The sequence below is a fragment of the Corythoichthys intestinalis genome, chromosome 11, assembly GCF_030265065.1.
Source record: "Corythoichthys intestinalis isolate RoL2023-P3 chromosome 11, ASM3026506v1, whole genome shotgun sequence".
Classification (NCBI taxonomy): domain Eukaryota; kingdom Metazoa; phylum Chordata; class Actinopteri; order Syngnathiformes; family Syngnathidae; genus Corythoichthys; species Corythoichthys intestinalis.
The window spans coordinates 24,722,506-24,744,416 of NC_080405.1; the positions used below are offsets into that span (position 1 = coordinate 24,722,506).

A 21,911-nucleotide genomic window follows, 5' to 3' on the forward strand; every position below is an offset into this window, starting at 1 on the left:
TGACGATTGCAGGAGTGCCTAAATGTAAAAATGTATTGTTTTTCAGAAATCCACAATCAAATAACCCTTTTTGGATTCTTCACGGAACAAAAGTAAATAAAATATTAATATATTATATAACAATAATAATAATAAAAAATGATAATAATAACTGAAAAAGAGAGTTAATTTGACTGGGGATCCCTCTGTGGGTGTGTGGTATAAAGCCGGCGACGCTATGGAGTTGTGACTCAGATCAGAGAATCAACAGGGGACGTTGAGGATTTGTTTCCTTTAATGATGATGAAAGGAGTATGAGATTTATTTTGTTGTATTGTGGTTTCTGTGAATACAAAACCATATAACATGTCAGTAATATAATATATATAACCTATAAACATATACTATATTATAAACATATCTAAATTAACAGGAACAACATTAAATATAATATAAATGAAATACACTGCTTATATAATGCATACAATGCTAATCATTCACAATAATGAGCATACACATTAATCAGGAACTAACAATTTAGATACGTATTCAGCTTCCACCATGTAGCCAAAGGGGCCAACGATTAGCATTAGCGATTAGCAGTAGCGGCTAACGGTTAGCACACGGCGCCTAGCCGTTAGCTCGTAGCGGCTAACGAATACAAGGGACCCTAAGCAGGAAACTCATCCGCCAAACCCGTTTATGCACTGCCAAGGCACACTTCTGCAATATACCCACCTCTCTCATTCACACACAACACTTGGATTGACACTAAACAGGACGGCAGCTTGAGGAACGAACCGCAGGCAGTGAAAGGAGGAAAAAGTGACTTGTGTACACCGGCAGTGAAGGGAGGAGAGACAGTAACTCGTGCGCGCCAATGAAGGGAGGAGAGAAAATGACTCGTGCGCGCGTCGCTTTTCTTAAAGGGCCAGCGTAGTAACAATTAAACTAAAGCACAAACATGCAATGGGGCTTTCCTATAATAACACTATTAAATATATAATAATGAAACAACCCTCTCTGGGTTCTTCACAGAAAAAAAGCCAGGAAATAAATAACACTATTGGGGAAAAAAAGAAAAAAATCAAAATGCTCTCTGGTATTGTTCAGGGGGCCGTACCAAATGTGGAGGCGGGCCGTATCCGGCCCGCGGGCAGTAGTTTGGGGACCACTAGTATAAAGCCTTTTGAGGGCAAACCACTCCAAAACCCGATCTAAACCGCCACTTTGCCTGATTTAGTCAGCGTACAAAATGGTGTATCTGCGTTTCTTACCCTTCACAAACCCCTGAGGCTTACTCACCGAACCCAGTAAAGAACCACTGCACTAAAGCATTAGGAACAACTGGCTGGAACTAATCACTTCTTGGTCATGTCATTCACCGTTGAAAACCATCTAGAACTTTTGACATTTTTATATACACAAGTCGCACCTAAATATAAATTGCAGCACCAACCAAGCCATAAAGCAATGTGAAACTTATTGTCCAAAAAATATAGAGTTGACCCTGAAAAATAGCACGCTTTATCTTGCATTCAAACAGATTGAAAGCATGGCACCCATTGTACGTACATTTGCAGAATCTCTCTGCACAGCACCTAACAAATGTCACAAAAGGTATTCATAAAGGTGTTGCACTATTTAGTTTTCTTCATTTTAGTTCTTTATAGCCTATGGGACACACACTGTACGATCTCAATAACCTAACAGCAAATTTATCAAAGAATATAAACGATTGAAAATACAAACAGACTGATGAATTTTTGAATTTGCACTGCTCGTCCACCCTGCGCGTAATTGAGGCTATCTGAAGGTTATGTTTGCTCCGAGCTGATAATCTTCACGTGAGCCACCCACATCCCTTCTGCCACTGCTTGAGTGTAAATCCTCAGTTTGGCTCAGAAGGCATGCTTTCATTTTCTTGTCGGTCACTTAATTGACATTTCCATCATATTTCCTGTACAACCTAATTTGGTCTCCACATCATTCAACTTCACCCCCATTCTGACACCACCTATTATTACTTCCTGCTTTCTATCCCCCTTTTATTATCATTCTTTTCAATTTTGCTCTCATTCTTATATATTTTCAGCTTTCCTTTTCATATTATTTGTAGAGTTTAATCTTCGCACCAGAACATTTTTAGAGGAAATATGCTCCAGGTGTATGTTTGACCTCTTGATCAAGAGGGCAGCCTCTGTGAGAGAGAGTCTGCCGCAAAGATAGAGAATTTACGGAGGAGACACGGTGCTGGTGAGGAGCATGGTTGTCCCGAGGGGACGATTACAAGCCGGACCAAACGATAGGAACGTGTATGGAGGCAGCAGAGGAGAGTGAATGATGGAGTGATTACAATACCTCCCGGCAAGCAATTCTCAGTGTCACCTGGAATGGCACGTGTCTGTAAAAACAGAAAAGTACATTTTTACTCCATGAGCAAATACCAATCCAGATATAATTTTATTCTCCAAATTGTTTAACGTTGTGTATTAAAAATAAAAGATTAAATGAATCATGCCATGGGAGAATTAACTGCTCGATGTTTTCAATACTTCAGGAGTGATCTTAGAGCTAAATATAGTGGTTTTATAGTCAGGCGTGTTTACCCTACCACTTCGAGCTGAGATCACAGGAGCTACCTTTTTCAGCACATCAAACAGCGTCATGCTGATAACTGGTAGCTATGACGGTGTGTGATCTCCAAACAGTACATATCCACCTCTGCATACGTGTGAGGGATAAATGATGGAAGAGAAGATGCTTTGTTGAGTCTAAAGATTTTGTATCTGTACTGAGTGTTTGTTTGTCAGAGAGAGCTAAACATGAAAACACATTGAGCTTGAGAACATTTTATCAGGCCTTAGAGTTTGGTTAGTGAGTTTACATCTAGATGGACATTAACTCATCATCTGTCTTTCTCGTCTGCATAAAAATATCAGTCCTGCCAACAGTAGTGACTTTCATAATGTGGTATGTGAGCTCCCTCTGGTGCTTGGTAAAAGAATCATCACTCTAGTACAATTCAGTTGTATTTAACTTTGCAAGTTCATTCATTCATTCATTTTCCAAGTTAACATATTTTATTTTATATTTAAAATCAGTGTTATTTGATTAAAAAAAATAATAATAATTTGGCAGAAAACACTCAGGTGGCTTGAAGTTCCTCTTTGAGACCCCCAATTTGGCCAAATTTCAAAATTGTCCTATATGTATGTACAGTATAATACATCATTGGAAAGCTTAAAATCTCTAGTTTCTGGTGAAAGAAAATTTTTGAGCAGGACAGCATTTTTAATTTTTTTAACCCCTAAGAGCATGAAACAGCATAATTAAATACACCATGAGTTTAACGAGATATTATCGCGTGCTAACTTTATTTTGATCCAAAAAGTCCATGTAGCATGTATCACCGAGTGTCAATACACAGCTGTGAATGGCCACAGCTGGACTTTTGGGGAATTTTATGGGTGAAACACAGAAATATATCAAGGATCGCGATGTAGAAATCGCAGACATCGAGGAGTGGTCAAGATTTTATTTGTCAAATATTTACCCTTTTAAACTTTTTTTTTTTTTTTTTTTTTTTTTTTCAATTTTCCTTTGGATCGATTATTTATCATCTAAAATATCGGGGGAAATGCGACAGAAACAAACAAAACAAACAAACAAACAAACAATTAGGCGATAGTTATGAGGTAGATATCCGTGACATATTTACAGACACTATTTTTTTCATTGTGAAGTAATTTGTTTAAAACTTTAAAATATGCGAGTGAATCATATTTTAAAGTCATTTTCATTTTAAACTAAATATTAGACATCAATTAGTGATTTTAAGATAAAAATGATAGACATTTCAAATAATAAATATAATAACTTGCCCTCTTTTTATGGCTGGGTTGAAACAAAAGTGGTCGCGCTGTGTCTGTAAACGGGGGTCTTCAGGGTACTTGGACAAATTAAAAATAGTTCAGGGGCTTAATGTGCCATGAAACTGCTATGACAACATATTGTTCAATCCAACACAACAGTTCTTTTGGCTTAGAATACAGCAGTTTATTTTAAAGAGGAATGCAAGAGCAGAAACCGCTTTTTCAGCCTTGTCAGTGTTTTCCGCCATATACAATGAACGTATGTGGAATACATTATAATTAAAGCATATATCAGTAGATTTTGTAATTTTCGTATATTTCAGTACAGTTACAGTGGTTAAAAATATAATGTAATTTACCATTATGAATCTCTCTTGTCTTGTTATTATTAACACTTGGGCCAACTACACTACTCAATTTTATCTGCAATTTAGGTGATATTTATAGAGCTAATATTTCTTTTTTAGGAGGTACTTCAGCTATCAACTGAAAAAAGGTTGGGAAAGACTGGATTCTAGTGTTGCCATGGCAGCAGACCAGGAGTTCAAATCACATTACTGTCCAAATCAGCCAATTTACTTTACAATTTCCATCCATTTTTACATTGACTCGTGAACACCACAAACAGACAACCAAACACATTGCCAAAGGAATGAAAAAAAAAAACATGAATAAGTATTGTGGTGAATATCAACCAGTTCATTAAACTACATACAATGTAAAATTTGATATCTTACTGGGAAAAGACTACACATCTGTTGAGAATCGGCCATATCAACCGGATTGACTCAAGCTCAATTATAGGATCAGTGTATAACATGGAAACAGTTAGATGAAATAAATAAATGCAATATGTCACATCTGGTAACATTACAAGCATATATCACAAAAGGCATGAGCCTAGTTTAGCCCCAGTCTGTCTTTCAAAGCTATTGTAATCCTCAGTCTTGGACTGATATCTGTGACGCTTAAATGAATTTCATATCTATATCCATTATTAATTTGATGATTATGGACAAAAAGAGTGGAGCTGGTGCTTAATAAGAAGATTAAACAATTAGGGAAAAACGTCATTGGAATTTAATGAAATGTCAGGAATATTACATGAAAAATTTAAATAATGAAAATGGAAGCAGAGACTTGCAAATTCATACGTACCCACATATGTTCAAAAACCATCATGTGAGACACATGAATCTTGCGGGTTCTTACTTCACCAAGTATACTCTGCTGGCCAAAAGTATTGGCACCCCTGCAATTCTGTCAGATAATGCTCAATTTCTCACAGAAAATGATTGAAATTACAAATGCTTTGGTCCAAAAGTATTGGCACCCTTTGAAAAATCATGTGATGCTTCTCTAATTTGTGTAATTAACAGCACCTGTTACTTACCTGTGGCACATAACAGGTGGTGGCAAAAAATAAATCACACTTGAAGCCAATCAAAATGGATTAAAGTTGACTCAACCTCTGTCCTCTGTCCTTGTGTGTACCACATTGAGCATGGAGATAAGAAAGAATACCAAAGAACTGTCTGAGGACTTGAGAAGCAAAATTGTGAGGAACCATGGGCAATCTCAAGGCTACAAGTCCATCTCAAAAGACCTGAATGTTCCTGTGTCTATCGTGCGCAGTGTCATCAATAAGTGTAAAGCCCATGGCACTGTGGGAAACCTCCCTAAACGGAAAAGAAATATTGAGAGATTTCAACGAAAGATTGTGCGGATGGTGGATAAAGAACCTGGACTAACATCCAAAGAAGTTCAAGCTGTCCTGCAGTCCAAGGGTACAACAATGTCAACCCATACTATCCGTCTGCGTCTGAATGAAAATGACTCTATGGTAGGATACCCAGGAAGACCCCACTTCTGACCCAGAGACATAAAAAAGCCAGGCTGGAGTTTGCCAAAACTTACCTGAGAAAGCCAAAAACGTTTTGGAAGAATGCTCTCCGGTCAGATAAGACAAAAGTAGAGCTTTTTGGGAAAATGCATCAACATAGAGTTTACAGGGAAAAAAAACGAGGCTTTCAAAAAAAAGAACACGGTCCACACAGTCAAACATGATGGATGTTTTGGGGTTGCCTTGCCGCCTCTGGCACTGGACTGCTTGACCGTGTGCATGGCATTATGAAGTCTGAAGACTACCAACAAATTTTGCAGCATACTGTAGGGCCCAGTGTGAGAAAGCTGGGTCTCCCTCAGAGGTCATGGGTCTTCCAGCAGGACAATGACCCAAAACACTGGAGACTTCTAAAGTGGCCAGTAATGAGTCCGGACCTGAATCCCATAAAACACCTTTGGAGAGATCTCAAAATGGCAGTTTGGAAAAGGCACCCTTCAAATCTCAAGAGACCTGGAGCAGTTGGCCAAAGAAGAATGGTCTAAAATTCCAGCAGAGCATTGTAAGAAACTCATTGATGGATAGGGAAGCGGTTGCTCGCGGTTATTTTGTCTAAAGTAGTAAAGTATTTGGCTGAGGGTGCCAATCCTTATGTCTGGCCCATTTTTGGAGTTTTGTGTAATATGATAATGATTCTTTTTTTTTTTTTTTCATTCTCTTTTGTGTTTTTTCATTGCAAGCAAAATAAATGAAGATATTACTACCAATGCATTTGTAATTGCAATTATTTTCTGGGAGAAATTGAGCATTATCTGACAGAATTGCAGGGGTGCCAATACTTCTGGCCAGCAGTGAAGAAGTGATACTATAGAATCAGTGCATTGTTGCCATTTTCCTTTATCTTTTTGTGGCCTCAACAAGAGGTGTGAATGAAAGTGCATAAGAATAGAAGAAAAATATACACTGAGCCACTTTAATTTGAAACTCCACATTGTGTTTGTCACTTTTGAGAAATTAGTTAAACTGGTGTAGGCTCGTTTGTGCAGGGAACTCCCTACAGACTGTTTAAAATAATATTATTGTGTAATTGACCTACCAATGTAGGAGTACGCCCCTTAGTTGAAGTTGAGTTGAGTATTTACATTACCTCTGACCCTCATCTAAAATATAACAAAAATAGAGAAGCTGTCATTTATACAATTACCACGAGGTGGCGATAAACTCATAGTTTTCATCTTTTCAACCACTGATTCATGACAGGGAAAACAATTTTGTGAGGCGAATGGACAGGTGATTACAATATTATTACATTATGGTAATATATATTGTTGATTGGATTTGTTTTTAGTGTGCGCCCCAGATGGCTCTATTAATCTGGGTTCAGAATAGTTGGAGTGTATGCTTATGAATCGTGGCTTTTTCTTTAAAGCGCCTCAAAAAAAAAACAGTTTTTCAATTCAATGTATTATCAAGAAATTTTTGATTTTGATTTGATTTGATTTATTTATTCCGAGCAATAACAACAAAAAACAACAAGTATGGAAAAAATAAAATACAATAAAATAAAAATTAAACAGTCATGATGAATGTAACAAAAATTATAACAATACATACACGTGTAGCTCGAAAAGGAGTGGGAAGAAGCCGAGCTTTTTTGAGTCCCACCCCCATTTCACTCCAAAAATTCCATAGGAATGCAGTCACTTCCCTACAACAGCTGTACTAATCATAATGATTACATTGATAATAATAATAATAATAATAGTTGCAGTAATCATAATAACACCAATATATACGCATAATATATATAATATATATATATATATATATATACATATACATATATACACATACACACATATACATACACATCACTAATAATACATGAGTAACTATTACATATGTACAAAATATTATACATAAAACATGTAATATTTCTGCATACACCCAAGACTATTAAAGACCTCTTTCTGTATATCGTGACCAGACCTGATGTTTATTAAGAGTGTGACAATATCTCGATACAGCGATATATTGCGATATTTTGCAACCCGATGGGTTATCGATATGCTCCCGCCAAGAATCGATACTTTTATTTAACATATTGGCCATACAATGGAGTATGGATGCTGTAAACTGCTCAATGTTTGTTGAGCAATTCCTTGGCGGTCCACTAGGGGCGCTCGGGAGTGGCGGTGAGGGTAAAGTGCGCACAAGTTGTCTAGAGAAGAAGAGAGGGAGCTCCAAGTGGGTTGAAAAAATAAAAAAGCTCCGTGAGAACGGTGGAGGAAAAAATGAGAAAAATATTGCTACAAATCACACATGGGGACACACTTTAGATTTTACACCAACAAGAAAGGAAGTAAGGTGAACAAGGACTTTGCTGTATGCAAGAATTGTCTAAGAAAAATAAGTTTCACTGGGAGCTGGTGACGTAGTGGACACTGGCGTTTGTGAGCTTCGCTTTCATCACTTGAGGTAAGAAAGTTTTGCAATGTAATTGACTTTTTAATTTACATGTGTTATTTTGATGACATTTGGTGTTGAATGATATAAAATTAACCAGGACCCTAAACTGGATGAAAATGAATATCGAACAAGCCCACATGAATTAACCGATTTATTTGAGAACCAATTTCAATCAAGTTTACTACACAAACAGTTATTACTGTCATTTTGATACAATAAGCTATAAAAATGGTTTGAATGGGTTCCAAGATATATAAAGTGATGTGCATGATAATTAATGTAGCCTACATATTAAATAAAAATAGGTAATTATTGATGTAGCCTACATATTAAAAATAGGTAATTATTGAATTTTTAATATCTATACATTCAATTCATATTTTTTTAAATTCAATACTTCCAACACAAAAAAAAAAAAAAAAAAAAAAAAAATCAGGATTTCAACTCAAACGCTATGAAGTAGCTAATATTTTTTGTTTTATTTTGTTGTTTTTAAGGTGAGGAAGACTGTGACTGAGCAAGTCTGACATCTTAAATGCTGAAGCAGATAGCGGAAGTGCTCAAACCAAGCAACAAAGGTCATATACGAAGAAAAGACCCACCAATTTTATCATTGCCCCACTCCAAGCTCAACTGCTGACACCTACGGCACTTTTTATTTATTTATTTTTTTAAAGATTTAAAACTTTAAAGAAATTAAGGGTGCCATTCATCATGATCTCTCCAAGCGATATCAGTGGTCGTGGTTGGTTTCCTCTATATGTGCAGGGGCACAATTTGCAGTAGATTTATATTTTACAGCAATGTTGCACAGAAAAGGTGTCACTGTTTAATAAATGACTTAAACAGTATTTTTTCTATTTTTAAATATCTTTTTTTTTTCTTTTTTCGTTTCAACAGTTGTATCCAATTTCTGACCAATATATCGATAATCGCTGTATCGTGATATAATCGTTATCGTGAGCCTTGTATCGCGAATCGTATCGTATCGTGAGGTGCCCTGAGGTTCCCACTCCTAATGTTTATACAGCAATTTGAATTTCTGAATACTTTGACATTGCTTATAATGTAATCCCAAACTGTTCCAGAGTTTTACCCCACATACAGACACGCAGAATCCTTTAAGAGTAGTACGAAATTTTGGTTGTGAAAAGTTGGCAAATCTTCTCAGATTATGAGATTGCTGTTGCACTGTAAAAAGACATTGTAAATTGAGGGGTAATAACTTATGAAATGCTTTAAATAAAAGTATTGATGTGTTGTATTTCACAAGATCATTAAATTTCAACAGTTTTGATTGAGTAAATAAATCATCAGTGTGATCTAAAAAACCTACTTTATGTATAATCCGAATTGCTCACTTCTGTAATGTAATTAATGGATATAATGCACTTTGGTAAGTGTTCCCCCATACTTCGACACAATATGAAAAGTATGGGAGTACCAAAGTGCAGTATAAAATCCGAAGTGCATTTACATCAAGGTATTGTTTTGCTTTATTTATGATTGACAGGCATTTGGAGATTTTGTTTTTCGTGTATCTGATATGGGGTCTCCATGACAGCTTGTTATCAATTATAACGCCGAGAAATTTAGCTTCATTTACATTTTCAATTGGTAGACCTTCAATTATTATTTTCAACTCAGAATTAGCTATTTGATTACCAAATAACATTGCCTTTGTTTTCTTAATATTTAGGGATAATTTATTTATATCCATCCACTTCTTTATGGCTTTTAGTTCCTTATTAACAGTAGTTACTAGCTCGCTGTAATTATCACTACTATAGAATATGTTGGTGTCGTCAGCAAATAAGATAAGTTTTAATGCATTGGATACGTGGAAGATATCGTTCATATACACAATGAAAAGTTTTGGTCCCAACACAGACCCTTGAGGGACACCACAGCTAATGTGAAGTGTGCCAGATATGTTCTCGTCCATCTTAACATATTGTACCCTTTCTGATAAATAGCTTTTCACCCAGTCCCCAGCCACACCTCTAATTCCATATTTTTCCAACTTATTTAGTAGAATTGAATGATTTATTGTATCAAACGCCTTTTTAAGGTCAATAAAAACACCGATGGCATGTTTTTTCTTGTCTATAGCAGTCGTGATTTCTTCAAATGCATCAATTATTGCCATTGATGTCGTTCTATTGGTTCTGAAACCATATTGTCCTTCATGTATTATCTGATGTTTGTCAAGAAACTTTTCAAGTCTGGAATTGAAGAGTTTCTCCAAAATTTTTGAAAACTGGGGCAGCAGAGAAATTGGTCTGTAATTGGAAAAACAATGCTTGTCATCATCTTTGAATAATGGGATTACTTTGGCAATTTTCATCTTTGCCGGAAAACAACCAGATTGGAATGATAAATTGAATATGTATGTTAGGGGTTTTGCAATGTTTAAAATAACTCTTTTAACCAAATTCATATTGATATCATGGCAGTCAGTAGAAATCTTACTTTTACATTTAAGTACAGTGTTTATCACTTCCTGTTCATTTGTTGCTGAAAGAAAAATAGAGCATGGATTATGCGTAATATTTGAGAAGTGTTTGTCAGAACCTGGGTCAGGAATATCAGCAGCCAAATTTGGGCCAACATTTACAAAAAAATTATTGAATTTAGTCACTATTTCGTTCATTTCATAATTCTCTCCACTTTCATCTAAAAAATATCTATATCTATAAATTTTAAAATCATATGTTTCTGATTGGTAATGCTGTTTCTTACTGCCATGTCAGGTTTATTGGTCCCAGCCTGAGGCGGTCTCACTCAGGTTCTGAATCCAGAAGCAGCAAGCCTCTCGAGCCTGTCATCAGTCAGATGATAGACAAACTCAAGCATATCAACCAGGTGGGTACTGATTTTTTTAATAGGTTGCTGTGGGAATTTGTGAATCTTGTATCTTGTGAGCCAAAGTCCTCACACAGGTGTTGTCCGAGTCAGCAGAGGACAAGGGAACATTTGTCGATTGTATTAGTGGCAAGAACCTGCAAAAAACATTTGTGTCCCATCTGAGACACACATTCACAACTGTGTGGCCAGTGTAGGACGCTTGCAAGGGCGACGGAGATTGTTTTGACGTTCCAAAATTATTTGCAACATCCACTGGAAGCCCCAGCTGTTTTCTAGGCCGGAGACCTATTTTTCATTCTGTCATCACCATGGAAACCACCTTTTGGAGTGTGGCCGGCAAGAACCAGAAATGCTCGCACATAGGCTCAAAGTTAGCGGGCAGATGTATCATGGAAAGGCTCAGGACAAATTTCTTGCTTCCTGGTGGTAGAACTTGTAGCTGTCAACATGTTGAATTACCATGGCCCCCGAACATAGACTTTTGCTTAAAATACTTCTTGGTGTGTGTGCGCGAGAAATGGTGTGTGCAACAGGCCTGTCTTGGTGGATTACAATTCTTCTCTCGGCTTTAAACAACCTGAAAGATTCAAAGAGCAGCTGCCGACCCTCTCAGCTTCTCTGACAAGCAAAGACATTCTGAAAAAATACAGAGTCCTGTGGTTTCCGACTGTAATTTTCTTTTTCACCATTACCTCATAGTTTGTCCTACTTGAGTCAAGCTTCAGCATCATCGTTTTTCCTCTCCTTCTCTGTGGTTTTATTTTTAACATCGAAAACTTGTGATTCAATCTAAACTCACAGTTTGGTAATTGTGAATTCACCCTTGAAGAGACAGACAGCACTTTTATCATGTGCACATGAGCAGAAAGAATCTTGTTTACTGGTTTGAAAATGCGAATTTTGTGTAACACTGGAGTAAATGTAAGTGTTGGCTAAATTGTCATGTTAAGTGTTGGCAACCTGTAGTATTTTAGCCAATCAAATGTGAGTATTCCAGATTGCCCGCCCTTCCTCCTAATGTCGTTTTTACTCATGATCACGTACACCTGTGCTACAGTCTCTCAGTGTGTATGTGCGTGGGTATAACAGATGTCACAAAATGTTTGCTTTCGTAAGCAATGTCTTTGTGTGTTTAAACATTAATTTCTCAATTATGAAAGTGCTAAGAAATTTGTGATTTGCATACTTAAACACTTTGAGCAACCATCTTTTACATGAAGGTCATTTACTATCCAAGCTGTTGTCTGTCCTTTCAATCAACTGCATGATGATTTTTTATAAGTGAATGAAAAGGGCAGCTCGATACCGTGATATGAAAACGTAAAGGTTCCAAAACCGCAAGCATTTCCCGTCATACCTTCCCTAAGGTATTAGGTTTTTTTCTTTTTTTTATGTCCCAAAAAGCATGCCCTCGCTTGCAGCTGCAAGGTTCAACCCTCCCCCACCGTTTGTTGCTTGTTTTCAGTGAGTCAGCTGTGCTACACGATGGCTGGAGGAGGTGAAACTCCTGAACTTTTTCCCCCCATGGAAGAAAACTGTGGGTTTAGGACTGCATTTATTTTAATTTTGTTTTGCATAGTTTTTTTTTTTAAAGTTTATTTTTAATTTGCTAATATGTTGTGAAATATAAAAAATCTGTTCAATTGAAAAAAGTTTTTTTTTTTTTTTAACCCAGATATCTCAAAGTAGCACATTTTTAGAGCTGTAATTGCAAAACCGTGAAACCGTGATATTTTGGTTTAAGGTTATCATACCGTCAGAATATCATACTGGCACTACTCAATAATCATGCAAAGTTAACAATAACAAAGCTATCCATTGAGAATTTGTCTGTCTCTGTTTTTGACTATTCATTGTTTATTGTGATTTATGACCTGAGAAATTGGATACTGACCACTCGCAGTTCAAAAATTCATTTTAGCCAGTCAGCCAGTAATCAGTGTACTGTACAGTATGTCCAATACATGATGTACACCACCTCTGGCCCAAAGTCAGTCGGGATAGGCTCCAGTGCAGTAATGAGGACAAGCACTGTAGAAGGTCAAAATATTAGAATAGAAATATGATCATAACAACCTCTATTTTTGATATCTTCTGGGAGTTTGAAGCAGCAGAAGCTGTTTTTGTCTTTGCCCAATTGTTTGGAATCTTGATGAACACCTTTTTAAGTTGTTTAGACCAAACCTTTTGATGGACTCGTATGCTCTGCCTTGCCAGAAACAAATATCTTAACAATATGATTAAAAGCAGAGCTACAGCAGATTGCATGAATTACAGTTAAGATCATGTTTCTGATTGATGAGATTTGGCTTTAGCTAAAATGACTAATTATGTTGTAGATAGTGTGTGTGTGTTTTAAAGTACACACAAAGGACATTATTTGATTGTTTAAATAGATTCCTGATATTTTTAGTCCTCTTTTAACTCCAATATCTGCATGAATTCTTTTTCAGTTTGAAATGCTGGAAGAACATCTGATAAAAGACCGATTACCGATTTAATGCGAAGTCAAACAATTTACGACTCAGCTGTCAAGACAAATATTTAGGCAACAAGTGATTACTTTAAGAGGGTGCCAACAGAAACGCCCTGAAAAGTACAGTAATGCAATCTGATTTAACAGTCTGGTACATTGACACTACTGTTTTGCTTGCACAGCCTCTCAGTGCCAGGAGAAATACAGTATGCAATGTTCCTTGTATTTGCAACGTCTTTATTCGTGCCCTGTTAGACTCTTTATTACTGCCCTGTTAAAAGTAGCCTGCTTTAAATGGGATGCCCTGTCTTGTGCTCTAGCGCTGCCCTTTCATACCCACCATACTAGGGTACTCACTTTGCATTACCATGACAAGCAGGGAGAAGCTAAGCTACAAGTGTACAAGTGTAACCAAGCCAACATAAAGAAAAAGCATCGGCTCAAATACTGGGATCATGGCAACCGTTTTAATAAGGAGGTGGCTTGCATTTTGTGGGTGACAACACTCCTTGTCCACAGAGAAGGCCACACGGCTGATGACCGGGCGGATTGTCGAACATCATGGTCGCCGGCCGATAAAAGCGTGCCTGCCTACAGGGCGCTTTCCCCGGCCTCGATCGGTTTGTCCACCGAGAATGCGCTATTTTCGGTATTTATTCCCCTCTGTCCCCGGCGACGAGCACTGCCTGCCCGCCGGGGCCGCAGCAGAGCGACGAGCCGTAACTTGCTCGCTGCCGGGGGCTGGCCGATCAGTGAGGACAATCACCCCCACCGCCTTGTGTGACACGAGTTGTGGTAGTTTTGTGTTTTTCGTTTTCGAAAGGCGAGAAAGAGACTTGAAAGAGCCGCTCGGTTTGGGTTAGCATGTTGCTTAGCTGTCATGCCTCCTGTTTTGTTTACGTTCTTTCCTCTCTGGTCTCTGATGCCGGGGCAGGGAAACGACAAAAGCCGGTGGCATAAAATACCGTTTGGGAGGTTTAAAAAGTCGGCAGGTTTGACCATTATGCAGTAATTTTGTCCTGGTGTACTGAATAAATGCCTTTCATTTCATATTACATTTAGCACAAGACTGTCATGCTCATACAATTCATTGAAAAATTGGGGAATAATACTTAGATAAAAAGACTATCCTGTAAAAATATTGGAGTAGAGAGATTAAAGTAATGATGACATTTTGCTGCTCTCTGTCGCACTTTCCTCGTTCTGAATCTTCCCCCTCAGTGGGCTGAATTCTAAATCAGGTGAAATCGTTACTCTGCCAACGTCATCACCCAGCTGGAGGCGCTAGAGCACTCTAATGACAGGTGTGGCTAAACAGCAAATTAAAAGACTCATTTCTCGTCGTCTGCGCTTTGCCAAATTGTTGTATATAGTCGAATCGCCTCAAAATATGATTTTTATTCACATAATAATGCTATTTTAAGATTTGTTTATGGTGTCACAGGCACTTTAATCTCTATATGGAAATACTCATTTAGAAAAAAAAGTAAATTTTGTTGTATAATGCGTTGTATAATGTCAGAGTTCTGAGTAGCCAGATGCGCTAGAGCAGTGCTTCTCAGTTATTTTGTTACGCCCAACCCCCCGCCCCCCCGGAAGATGTAAATGTTTAGTGCCCCCCCCAACTCTGTGCCACGCCGGTAGATACTTTCATTTGTCTTTAAAACTATTATTATTAAAAGTACACCTCTGCATAACATTGTGTCCTTTTTTTATATTAAAGAGAAAAAGTAATATAGAACAGCTTACAATAAGGTATAACTTTATTAACATTGTTTTGTTTGAAACAGAAAAGACAAAGCGCATCGTTTTGCCCGAATTAAAAAAAAATAAAATAAAAGTCACATCCCAACTGTAAAAATACACTCAAGGGACATTTTTGACCATTTGTTCCTGAAAAATAAAATGTAATAAAATCAATAAATAATAATACATTTAAAATGATCAGCAAAATTAACTCATTAGGTAATATGCCAAGCAATTTGACAAAAAAAAAAAAAAAAAATTCAGAGAACAAAAACAACAGTGTCACTGGACATAGGGACAGTTTTTATTTTTTGCTGCAGGAAATATCAGCTTCTTTGCTATGGTGTGGGGTTATTTTGCACTGAGCAACTTGGTATGCCACCTTATATGATGCTAACAGTGCTCACTGGTTTACGGACGTAACTCTGACAAAGCGAGATGATATATGGCAATATTTGGCACCTTTTCGCTGAAAAAAAATCCACCAGCATATCAATGTGATTGGATTCTGATGTCTTTAAGTGATGTCTTCATTAATTTAGCGTCCTGCTGTCCGCTGCAAACATTTTTAGACACAGTAAACAGACTGGTCTTTCCTTGTCTCCCATTGTATTAAAAGTCAAAGCCGAAAGCCAAACGCTACATGTGCTTCATGTTATTTCCTCGTTTTAGCTCTTCATTTCTGCAGTGCTCTTTCCTTTGTGCTCGTTTGGTTCAAAAATACTGCGCACACTCTAAAAATGAGAGCGCCACTGCCACCCACAGAGTTGATGTGCAATTACATTTTATTCTAGTACTGCAAAAAAGTGTGTTCCCCTCGGTCACATGCGCCAACCTCTGCATTCCTCTGCACCCCCCTTGAGAAGTACTGCGCTAGAGACAGTAATTTGTGTTCAAGAAATTGCTAAATTAAATTTCCCATAATATCAGATGTGAGTGAAATATGTTTAATGGAATGAATGCATTGTTGAATCCTGTAAGTAAAAACATTTGCCATTCCTGTTAGTGGACAATTGAGTAATTTTGGTTAACTAACCTAGCTTGCCAGCCTGCCAATTACTTAATACAAATATTTTCTTTAAGGGCTGTAAAAATTCTGGGAAATATTTATGTACTATACAAAGTATTTGCTTAACCAGGCTGATCACAGTCAGTGTCTTGTAAACATCCTCTTGAAGAACTGGAGAAAGTGGCCTTGTTTAGTTAAAAGCAGTTTTACAAGGTCTCCGCCTCCCCGACACTTGGCTTTGCATGGATCAACGCTGAGAACAAATGGACTAAATAAGCATCTGATAGGAGAAGGCAAAAATTTGCACATAATTATAGTGCTGAAACGATTATTCGATTAACTCGAGTATTTGATTAGAAAAAAAATATTCAAATTAAATTTTGCTGCTTCGAGTAGTCATTTAATTAAAGTGGTTTTGTAATTGTTTGTTTTGAAAGTGTTTGCATTTAGTTTTATTGATTTGGGTGGATACACCGCTCTCTAGTCTGCCTCATTTCACATGGGTGAATCCAGCTGCTCCCTGTTAAGACCAACATAAGCTAAGTTTTTGTTTGAGCTAATGTTTTTTTTTTTTTTTTAATGCATTTGTAATTTAGTTTAAAGGTGTATTTAGCCGTTTTTTTGTGGGAATATGTGTTTGAACTATTTAGTAGGAGCATTGTAAAAAAAAAAAAAAGTTGGCATTTTATAGCATTTAAGCTAGCGGACTTTTACTTTGTAAGTTAGCCAATTGTTCTTTTGTTGTACATACAGTGTATCCTCATTTACTTATTTTTTTATACCGTTTGACGCTCAGGTTAGGTATTTTTTATGTTCCTTATCCGGTTACTCGATTACTCGATCTAGCAATTTCATCGATTAATCGACTACTAAAACAATCGATAGTTGCAGCCCTACATAATTACTTTCATCGGCCCCTGTTTAATGCAGTATGTATGAGGAGCTGCCAATAGCACAGATAGCATGTGCAAACATCCCTAGAAGTAGACCAGTTGATTCCACATGCCAGTGCTTCAGTCTCATGATGCACTGTGTGTGAATATGTGTTTCACATTCCACACACGGATCACACATATTAGACTTGTTTTTTGTAATTGAATTGGTGGAAATGAGAAAGTCAATCGTTCCACAGCATTCCAGGTAAATTGGAGCATCAGGGGGTAACACAGTTTCACTCACAATTGGCTCAAGTGGGACCTTACTGAATGACATTCCAGTTGAAGCTCACCAATTTAAGATAAGTAGATATATGGTGAAATAATTATAAACCTATCTCTCATTCATTGTTGTTGTTTGCTTACATTTCGGTTCCATCAAGGTATAGTGGAAAAGCAAAAATGACAAAAAAAATTATTTACGGTACATTAAGGAATTACATTTCTTTGTATAAATGAAGATCAAAACATTTCACTTCCATGTACCTAAAAATGATGAAACGCCTCTGTAAACAAACACAATACACATTCACACCAGCTGCTTGTCCTCCCATCTTATCTTTATGTATGAACTCATGGCTCTATTTATGTCCTCGCCACAAGTCAGCCTCAGCGCGCTTTTTAGATCTACACAGAGGTATTTTAGACCAACTCCATTCGCTGTCAACCTACCTGGCTACTTTCAGTCCCTTTTAATTCAATCATGAGATGACCACAGCCAGTATTTGAGATGACGTAAGAAACTGATTTCTGTGCTGGTTTTTACGCACTTTGCTGAAGAAGTATTCAGAGACCAGACAATACAGAAATACTTTTGTTTTTATTAAAAACAATGATTTAGAAGACTCCACTAAGAGGTCCATGAATATCCAACACTTTAGTTACAGTTACAAATTACTTTTCCCCAAAAGTAATTGAGATAGTAACTCATTTAGTTGTAAGAGTAATTAGTTACTCACTGACGCTACTTTTCATGTTGTACACGTTATTAAATTATACATTCTGGAACATCTTTCACATCAAAGATGTTTATATTAACTGAATTGAACTGATTTTTTTATTTAAAAATTATTATTATTATTATTATTTAAAAAAACCTAGGTCACACTTTTTTTTTTTTTACAAAAATTCACCTAAATGAGAGTGTAACGACATACAAACTTTAACTTTCAAATGCTGTGGAAAAAAGCCTTTTTGTTTTTCATGTTGTACTAAACCCGCTGACTTGTATGTATTGTCACACCCCTAATATATATATATATATATATAGATATTTTTACAATATGCAGGTAAGCCTCTGAATCTCCTACCTCTCCTGTCTTTGCGCTAGTTGTTTTGATTAAAAAAACATCACACAAGGTTTACTGGAAACGTCATTCAAGATAAATTTTGGGCAAGTGACTATTTTTGATCATTAAAAAAAAATATTATTATATTGTAGCATCTACAAGGACAATGTTAACTATTAATAATGCACAATTAGTGGGAAAACAATACATTATTTTCAATTAATTGTACTCACCAGGATGCCACGAACTATGTGTAAAAAAAAAAAAAAAATTAAAAAAAAATTAAAAATTAAATGATGACGTTCGCCATGCTAAATGCTAACGCTCCGAGCCAATCATAATCATGTTTGCAAGGGCGTCACGACCCCCTTCCCTCCTCCGCCTCCCGCTCTGCTCTTCTCTTCCAGGCAGTTGTAATATGTGTGTAGTAACGCGGCAACGTTCCCCTTCTCATTTATGGTAACTGCGTTCCAAAGATGGGAAAAGTAATTACCGGTAATCAGATTACTCTCTACTGAAGAAAAAACATAACGCTGTTATACTCTAAAGCCGTTATTAACAACACTGCTAGCCATCCATTTTCTGTACAATCACTATAGTCGCGCCTGTGGTTATGAAGCAATGCAACAAATATAAAGTGTAAGAATAGGCACACTTCACGAAGAAAGCCTGGTTTCAAACTGTCAATCTCCCAGGTGTCAGTGAGAAGTGGCCACGACATGTATATGTGATTTTTTTTTTAAATATCCTGTTTTGTAAGACATTTTCCATTTTCACACTACTTGGTATGTGAATACATTTTTTCTTCATCTCCAAATGCTCTGTGACGAAAACTGTGAGAAATGCAGCTATTCAGCGGAAATGTGTCATTTCTCACAGTGACAGTCCCTGAGTATCTACAGTCACAAAGGCTATCTGGAAGGGGGACCCAAAGAAAACACTCACTGAAACAATAATATATCCGTATTCTCACGCTTAACACTTCTGAGCCGCATTCCCGTTTAACATGATCTACTAACAATAAATGAATTGAGAGAAATTGCTTTCTTCATCAGTCTTCCTCTTGCAAATTCTTTGAGCAGCGCAAGACTTTGAGGAGCCGTGGCACATTTTTGTCACTGTGTGAGGTCCTGTCTGCGCAGTTTGGAGTATGTCAGAGCTGACACAGTTAAGTGTACATCAACGCAACGCATCTTCTCTTCTGCCACTATGCCAGTGCATCATGACACAGCGCTTGTGATATGTCTATTGTGAAAAGTGGCCCAGACAGCTCAAGTGTGGAAACGCGGGCCTTCAAGTGAGAACATATTATTTTGATGATGTGTTTCTTGTTCTGCAGAGATGAGCTTGTTTTGCTCCACATCTGTTGAACTTCCCAGCGTATCAAGTTTCTGCTCCGAACAACTAATCTCACAGGAGATGGTTGAGCTAGTGGCAAAATAGAGCAATTATGTGATTGGTCTTTGATTACAGAGCGTTTCCCACTCATTTGTCGGATGAATTTGCAATTTAGAGGGTCAGACCTCCTGGGACTTATTCTGACAAGCTCCACTTGGCAATGTGACACTCTTTAGAGAGATACACTGACAGCACAATGGGTATGAAAGAAGTCTTTGTATGGATGCTATTTTGGCAACATTAAATTAATTCATGACAAACTGTTCAAATTGCTCTCTCATTAGCAGATTAACCCATCTTTGAATTCCGTGTTAAAGTTTTACAAGTTGGAGCGGTCTTTATCTCTGCCGGCTCATTGGCCCTCTTTCCAACACTCCAGCTGTGCTGACTTGTGTGTGACAGACTCCAGCTCTGTCGCCCGTTCCTCCCTCCTCTGCCCCGGCCGCCGCGTCCTTCCCTCTAAAGCTCTAGATCCCCTCCTCTCCTTCCAGCTTCCCAGGCTAATTGAAGCCAGAACCTGGGAAAATCCTGCAGGTAGGAGAGGAATCCAGGGTGGAAAATAAACCAGATCCCGAGTGCCAAAAATTCCATCACACAATCTCACTTCCTCAGAGGCACCAGAGCCTGGCCAGTGTGTACATGACACCTTGTGCAAAATCATGAAGAATACAAACACATACACACACAACATAGATACTGTATGTACAACCCCTAGCAAAAACTATGGAATCACCAGGCTCGGACGAGCACTCACTCAGACATTTTATCATGTAGAATAAACTCAGATAAAAAGCTTGAAAAAAAATCATGAATTTGTTCAAAAGTGAAACTATTTAGCATTCAGAAACACTAAAAGAAATGAATTAAAAACATTGTGGTGGTCAGTAAATGTTACTTTTATAGAGCAAGTGCAGGGAAATATATTTGGAATCACTCCATTCTGAGGAAAAAATATGGAATCATGAGAAACAAACAAAGGAATAACAAGCAAAAGAACCACCTCTGGCTTTTATGATAGCTTGCAGTCTCTGAGGCATGGACTTTGATGAGTATTCTTCTTCTATTTGGTGCCAACTCTCTTTGATTGCAGTTGCCAGATCATCCTTGCAGGTCAGAGCCTTGCTGTGGACCGTTTTTTTATTCAATTTTCACCACAGGTTTTCAGTAGGGTGGGGATCTGGGCTATTTGCAGGCCATGACATTGACTGGATGAGTCTTTTTCCAAGGAATGCTTTAACAGTTTTAGCTCTGTGGCATGATGCATTGTCATCTTGGAAAATGAAGGGATAAGAAAGCTGTCTAAAAATGTCAATGTAAACTTGTGCATTTATTGAAGATTTAACCACAGCCATCTCCCCAGTGCATTTGCCTGACATGCAGCCCTATATCATCAAGGACTGAGGGAATTTTGATGTTTTCTTCAGGCAATCATCTTTGTAAATCTCACTGGAACAGCACCAAACCAAAGTTCCAGCATCATCATCTTGTCAATAGTCAAGAATCTGCATTGGGCAAGGTGTCAAGGGTCAAGAATCAGCATTTTGGCACCGTGTTTATGGATGCTTCCATGACTATAAAAGCTACTTTTGCATTCTGTATGTCAGTGACATAAAACCAGGATGGCTTAAACATAAGTTGCACTTCAAATGTATTTTTTTAATCATGTGACATACACATTGCACGTGCATGTTATAATTACAGAAGAACTAAAACAGAAACCATTTCATCACTTCATTGTTGGTGCTTTCCTTTTAAGTGCTTACAATCAGCCTAATAGACACCATGAGTGTCAGACGGAGCCTGCTGTTTTGTAAACGTACACTTGCTCACCTTGCCAATATGCTTCCTCAAGTCAAAGCGGCAGACTTGTGTTTGATGTTATTTACCGAGCGTTATTTAACATAGCCCCTCAGGGCTTTTGTCCTCTTGCCCTCCCAGGTTTTATGTGGGTGAAGTATGACTGCTTCAAGAGCAGAAGAGGAAGGAGCGCTTGTTATTCAGCTATATTTGTGAGAGGGTGATAA

At 37.5% G+C, this 21,911-nt stretch overlaps 1 protein-coding gene across 2 annotated transcripts in view; it reads left to right on the plus strand.

Moving 5' to 3' along the window:
- Positions 1-21,911, plus strand: part of gpc3 (glypican 3) — a 223,139-nt gene that overhangs the window by 148,542 nt on the left and 52,686 nt on the right. For both annotated transcript variants that reach the window (XM_057851009.1, XM_057851010.1), the window contains one exon: positions 10,920-11,031. In XM_057851009.1, the coding sequence (XP_057706992.1) occupies positions 10,920-11,031 (112 nt within the window). The remainder of the gene's footprint in view (positions 1-10,919; positions 11,032-21,911) is intronic.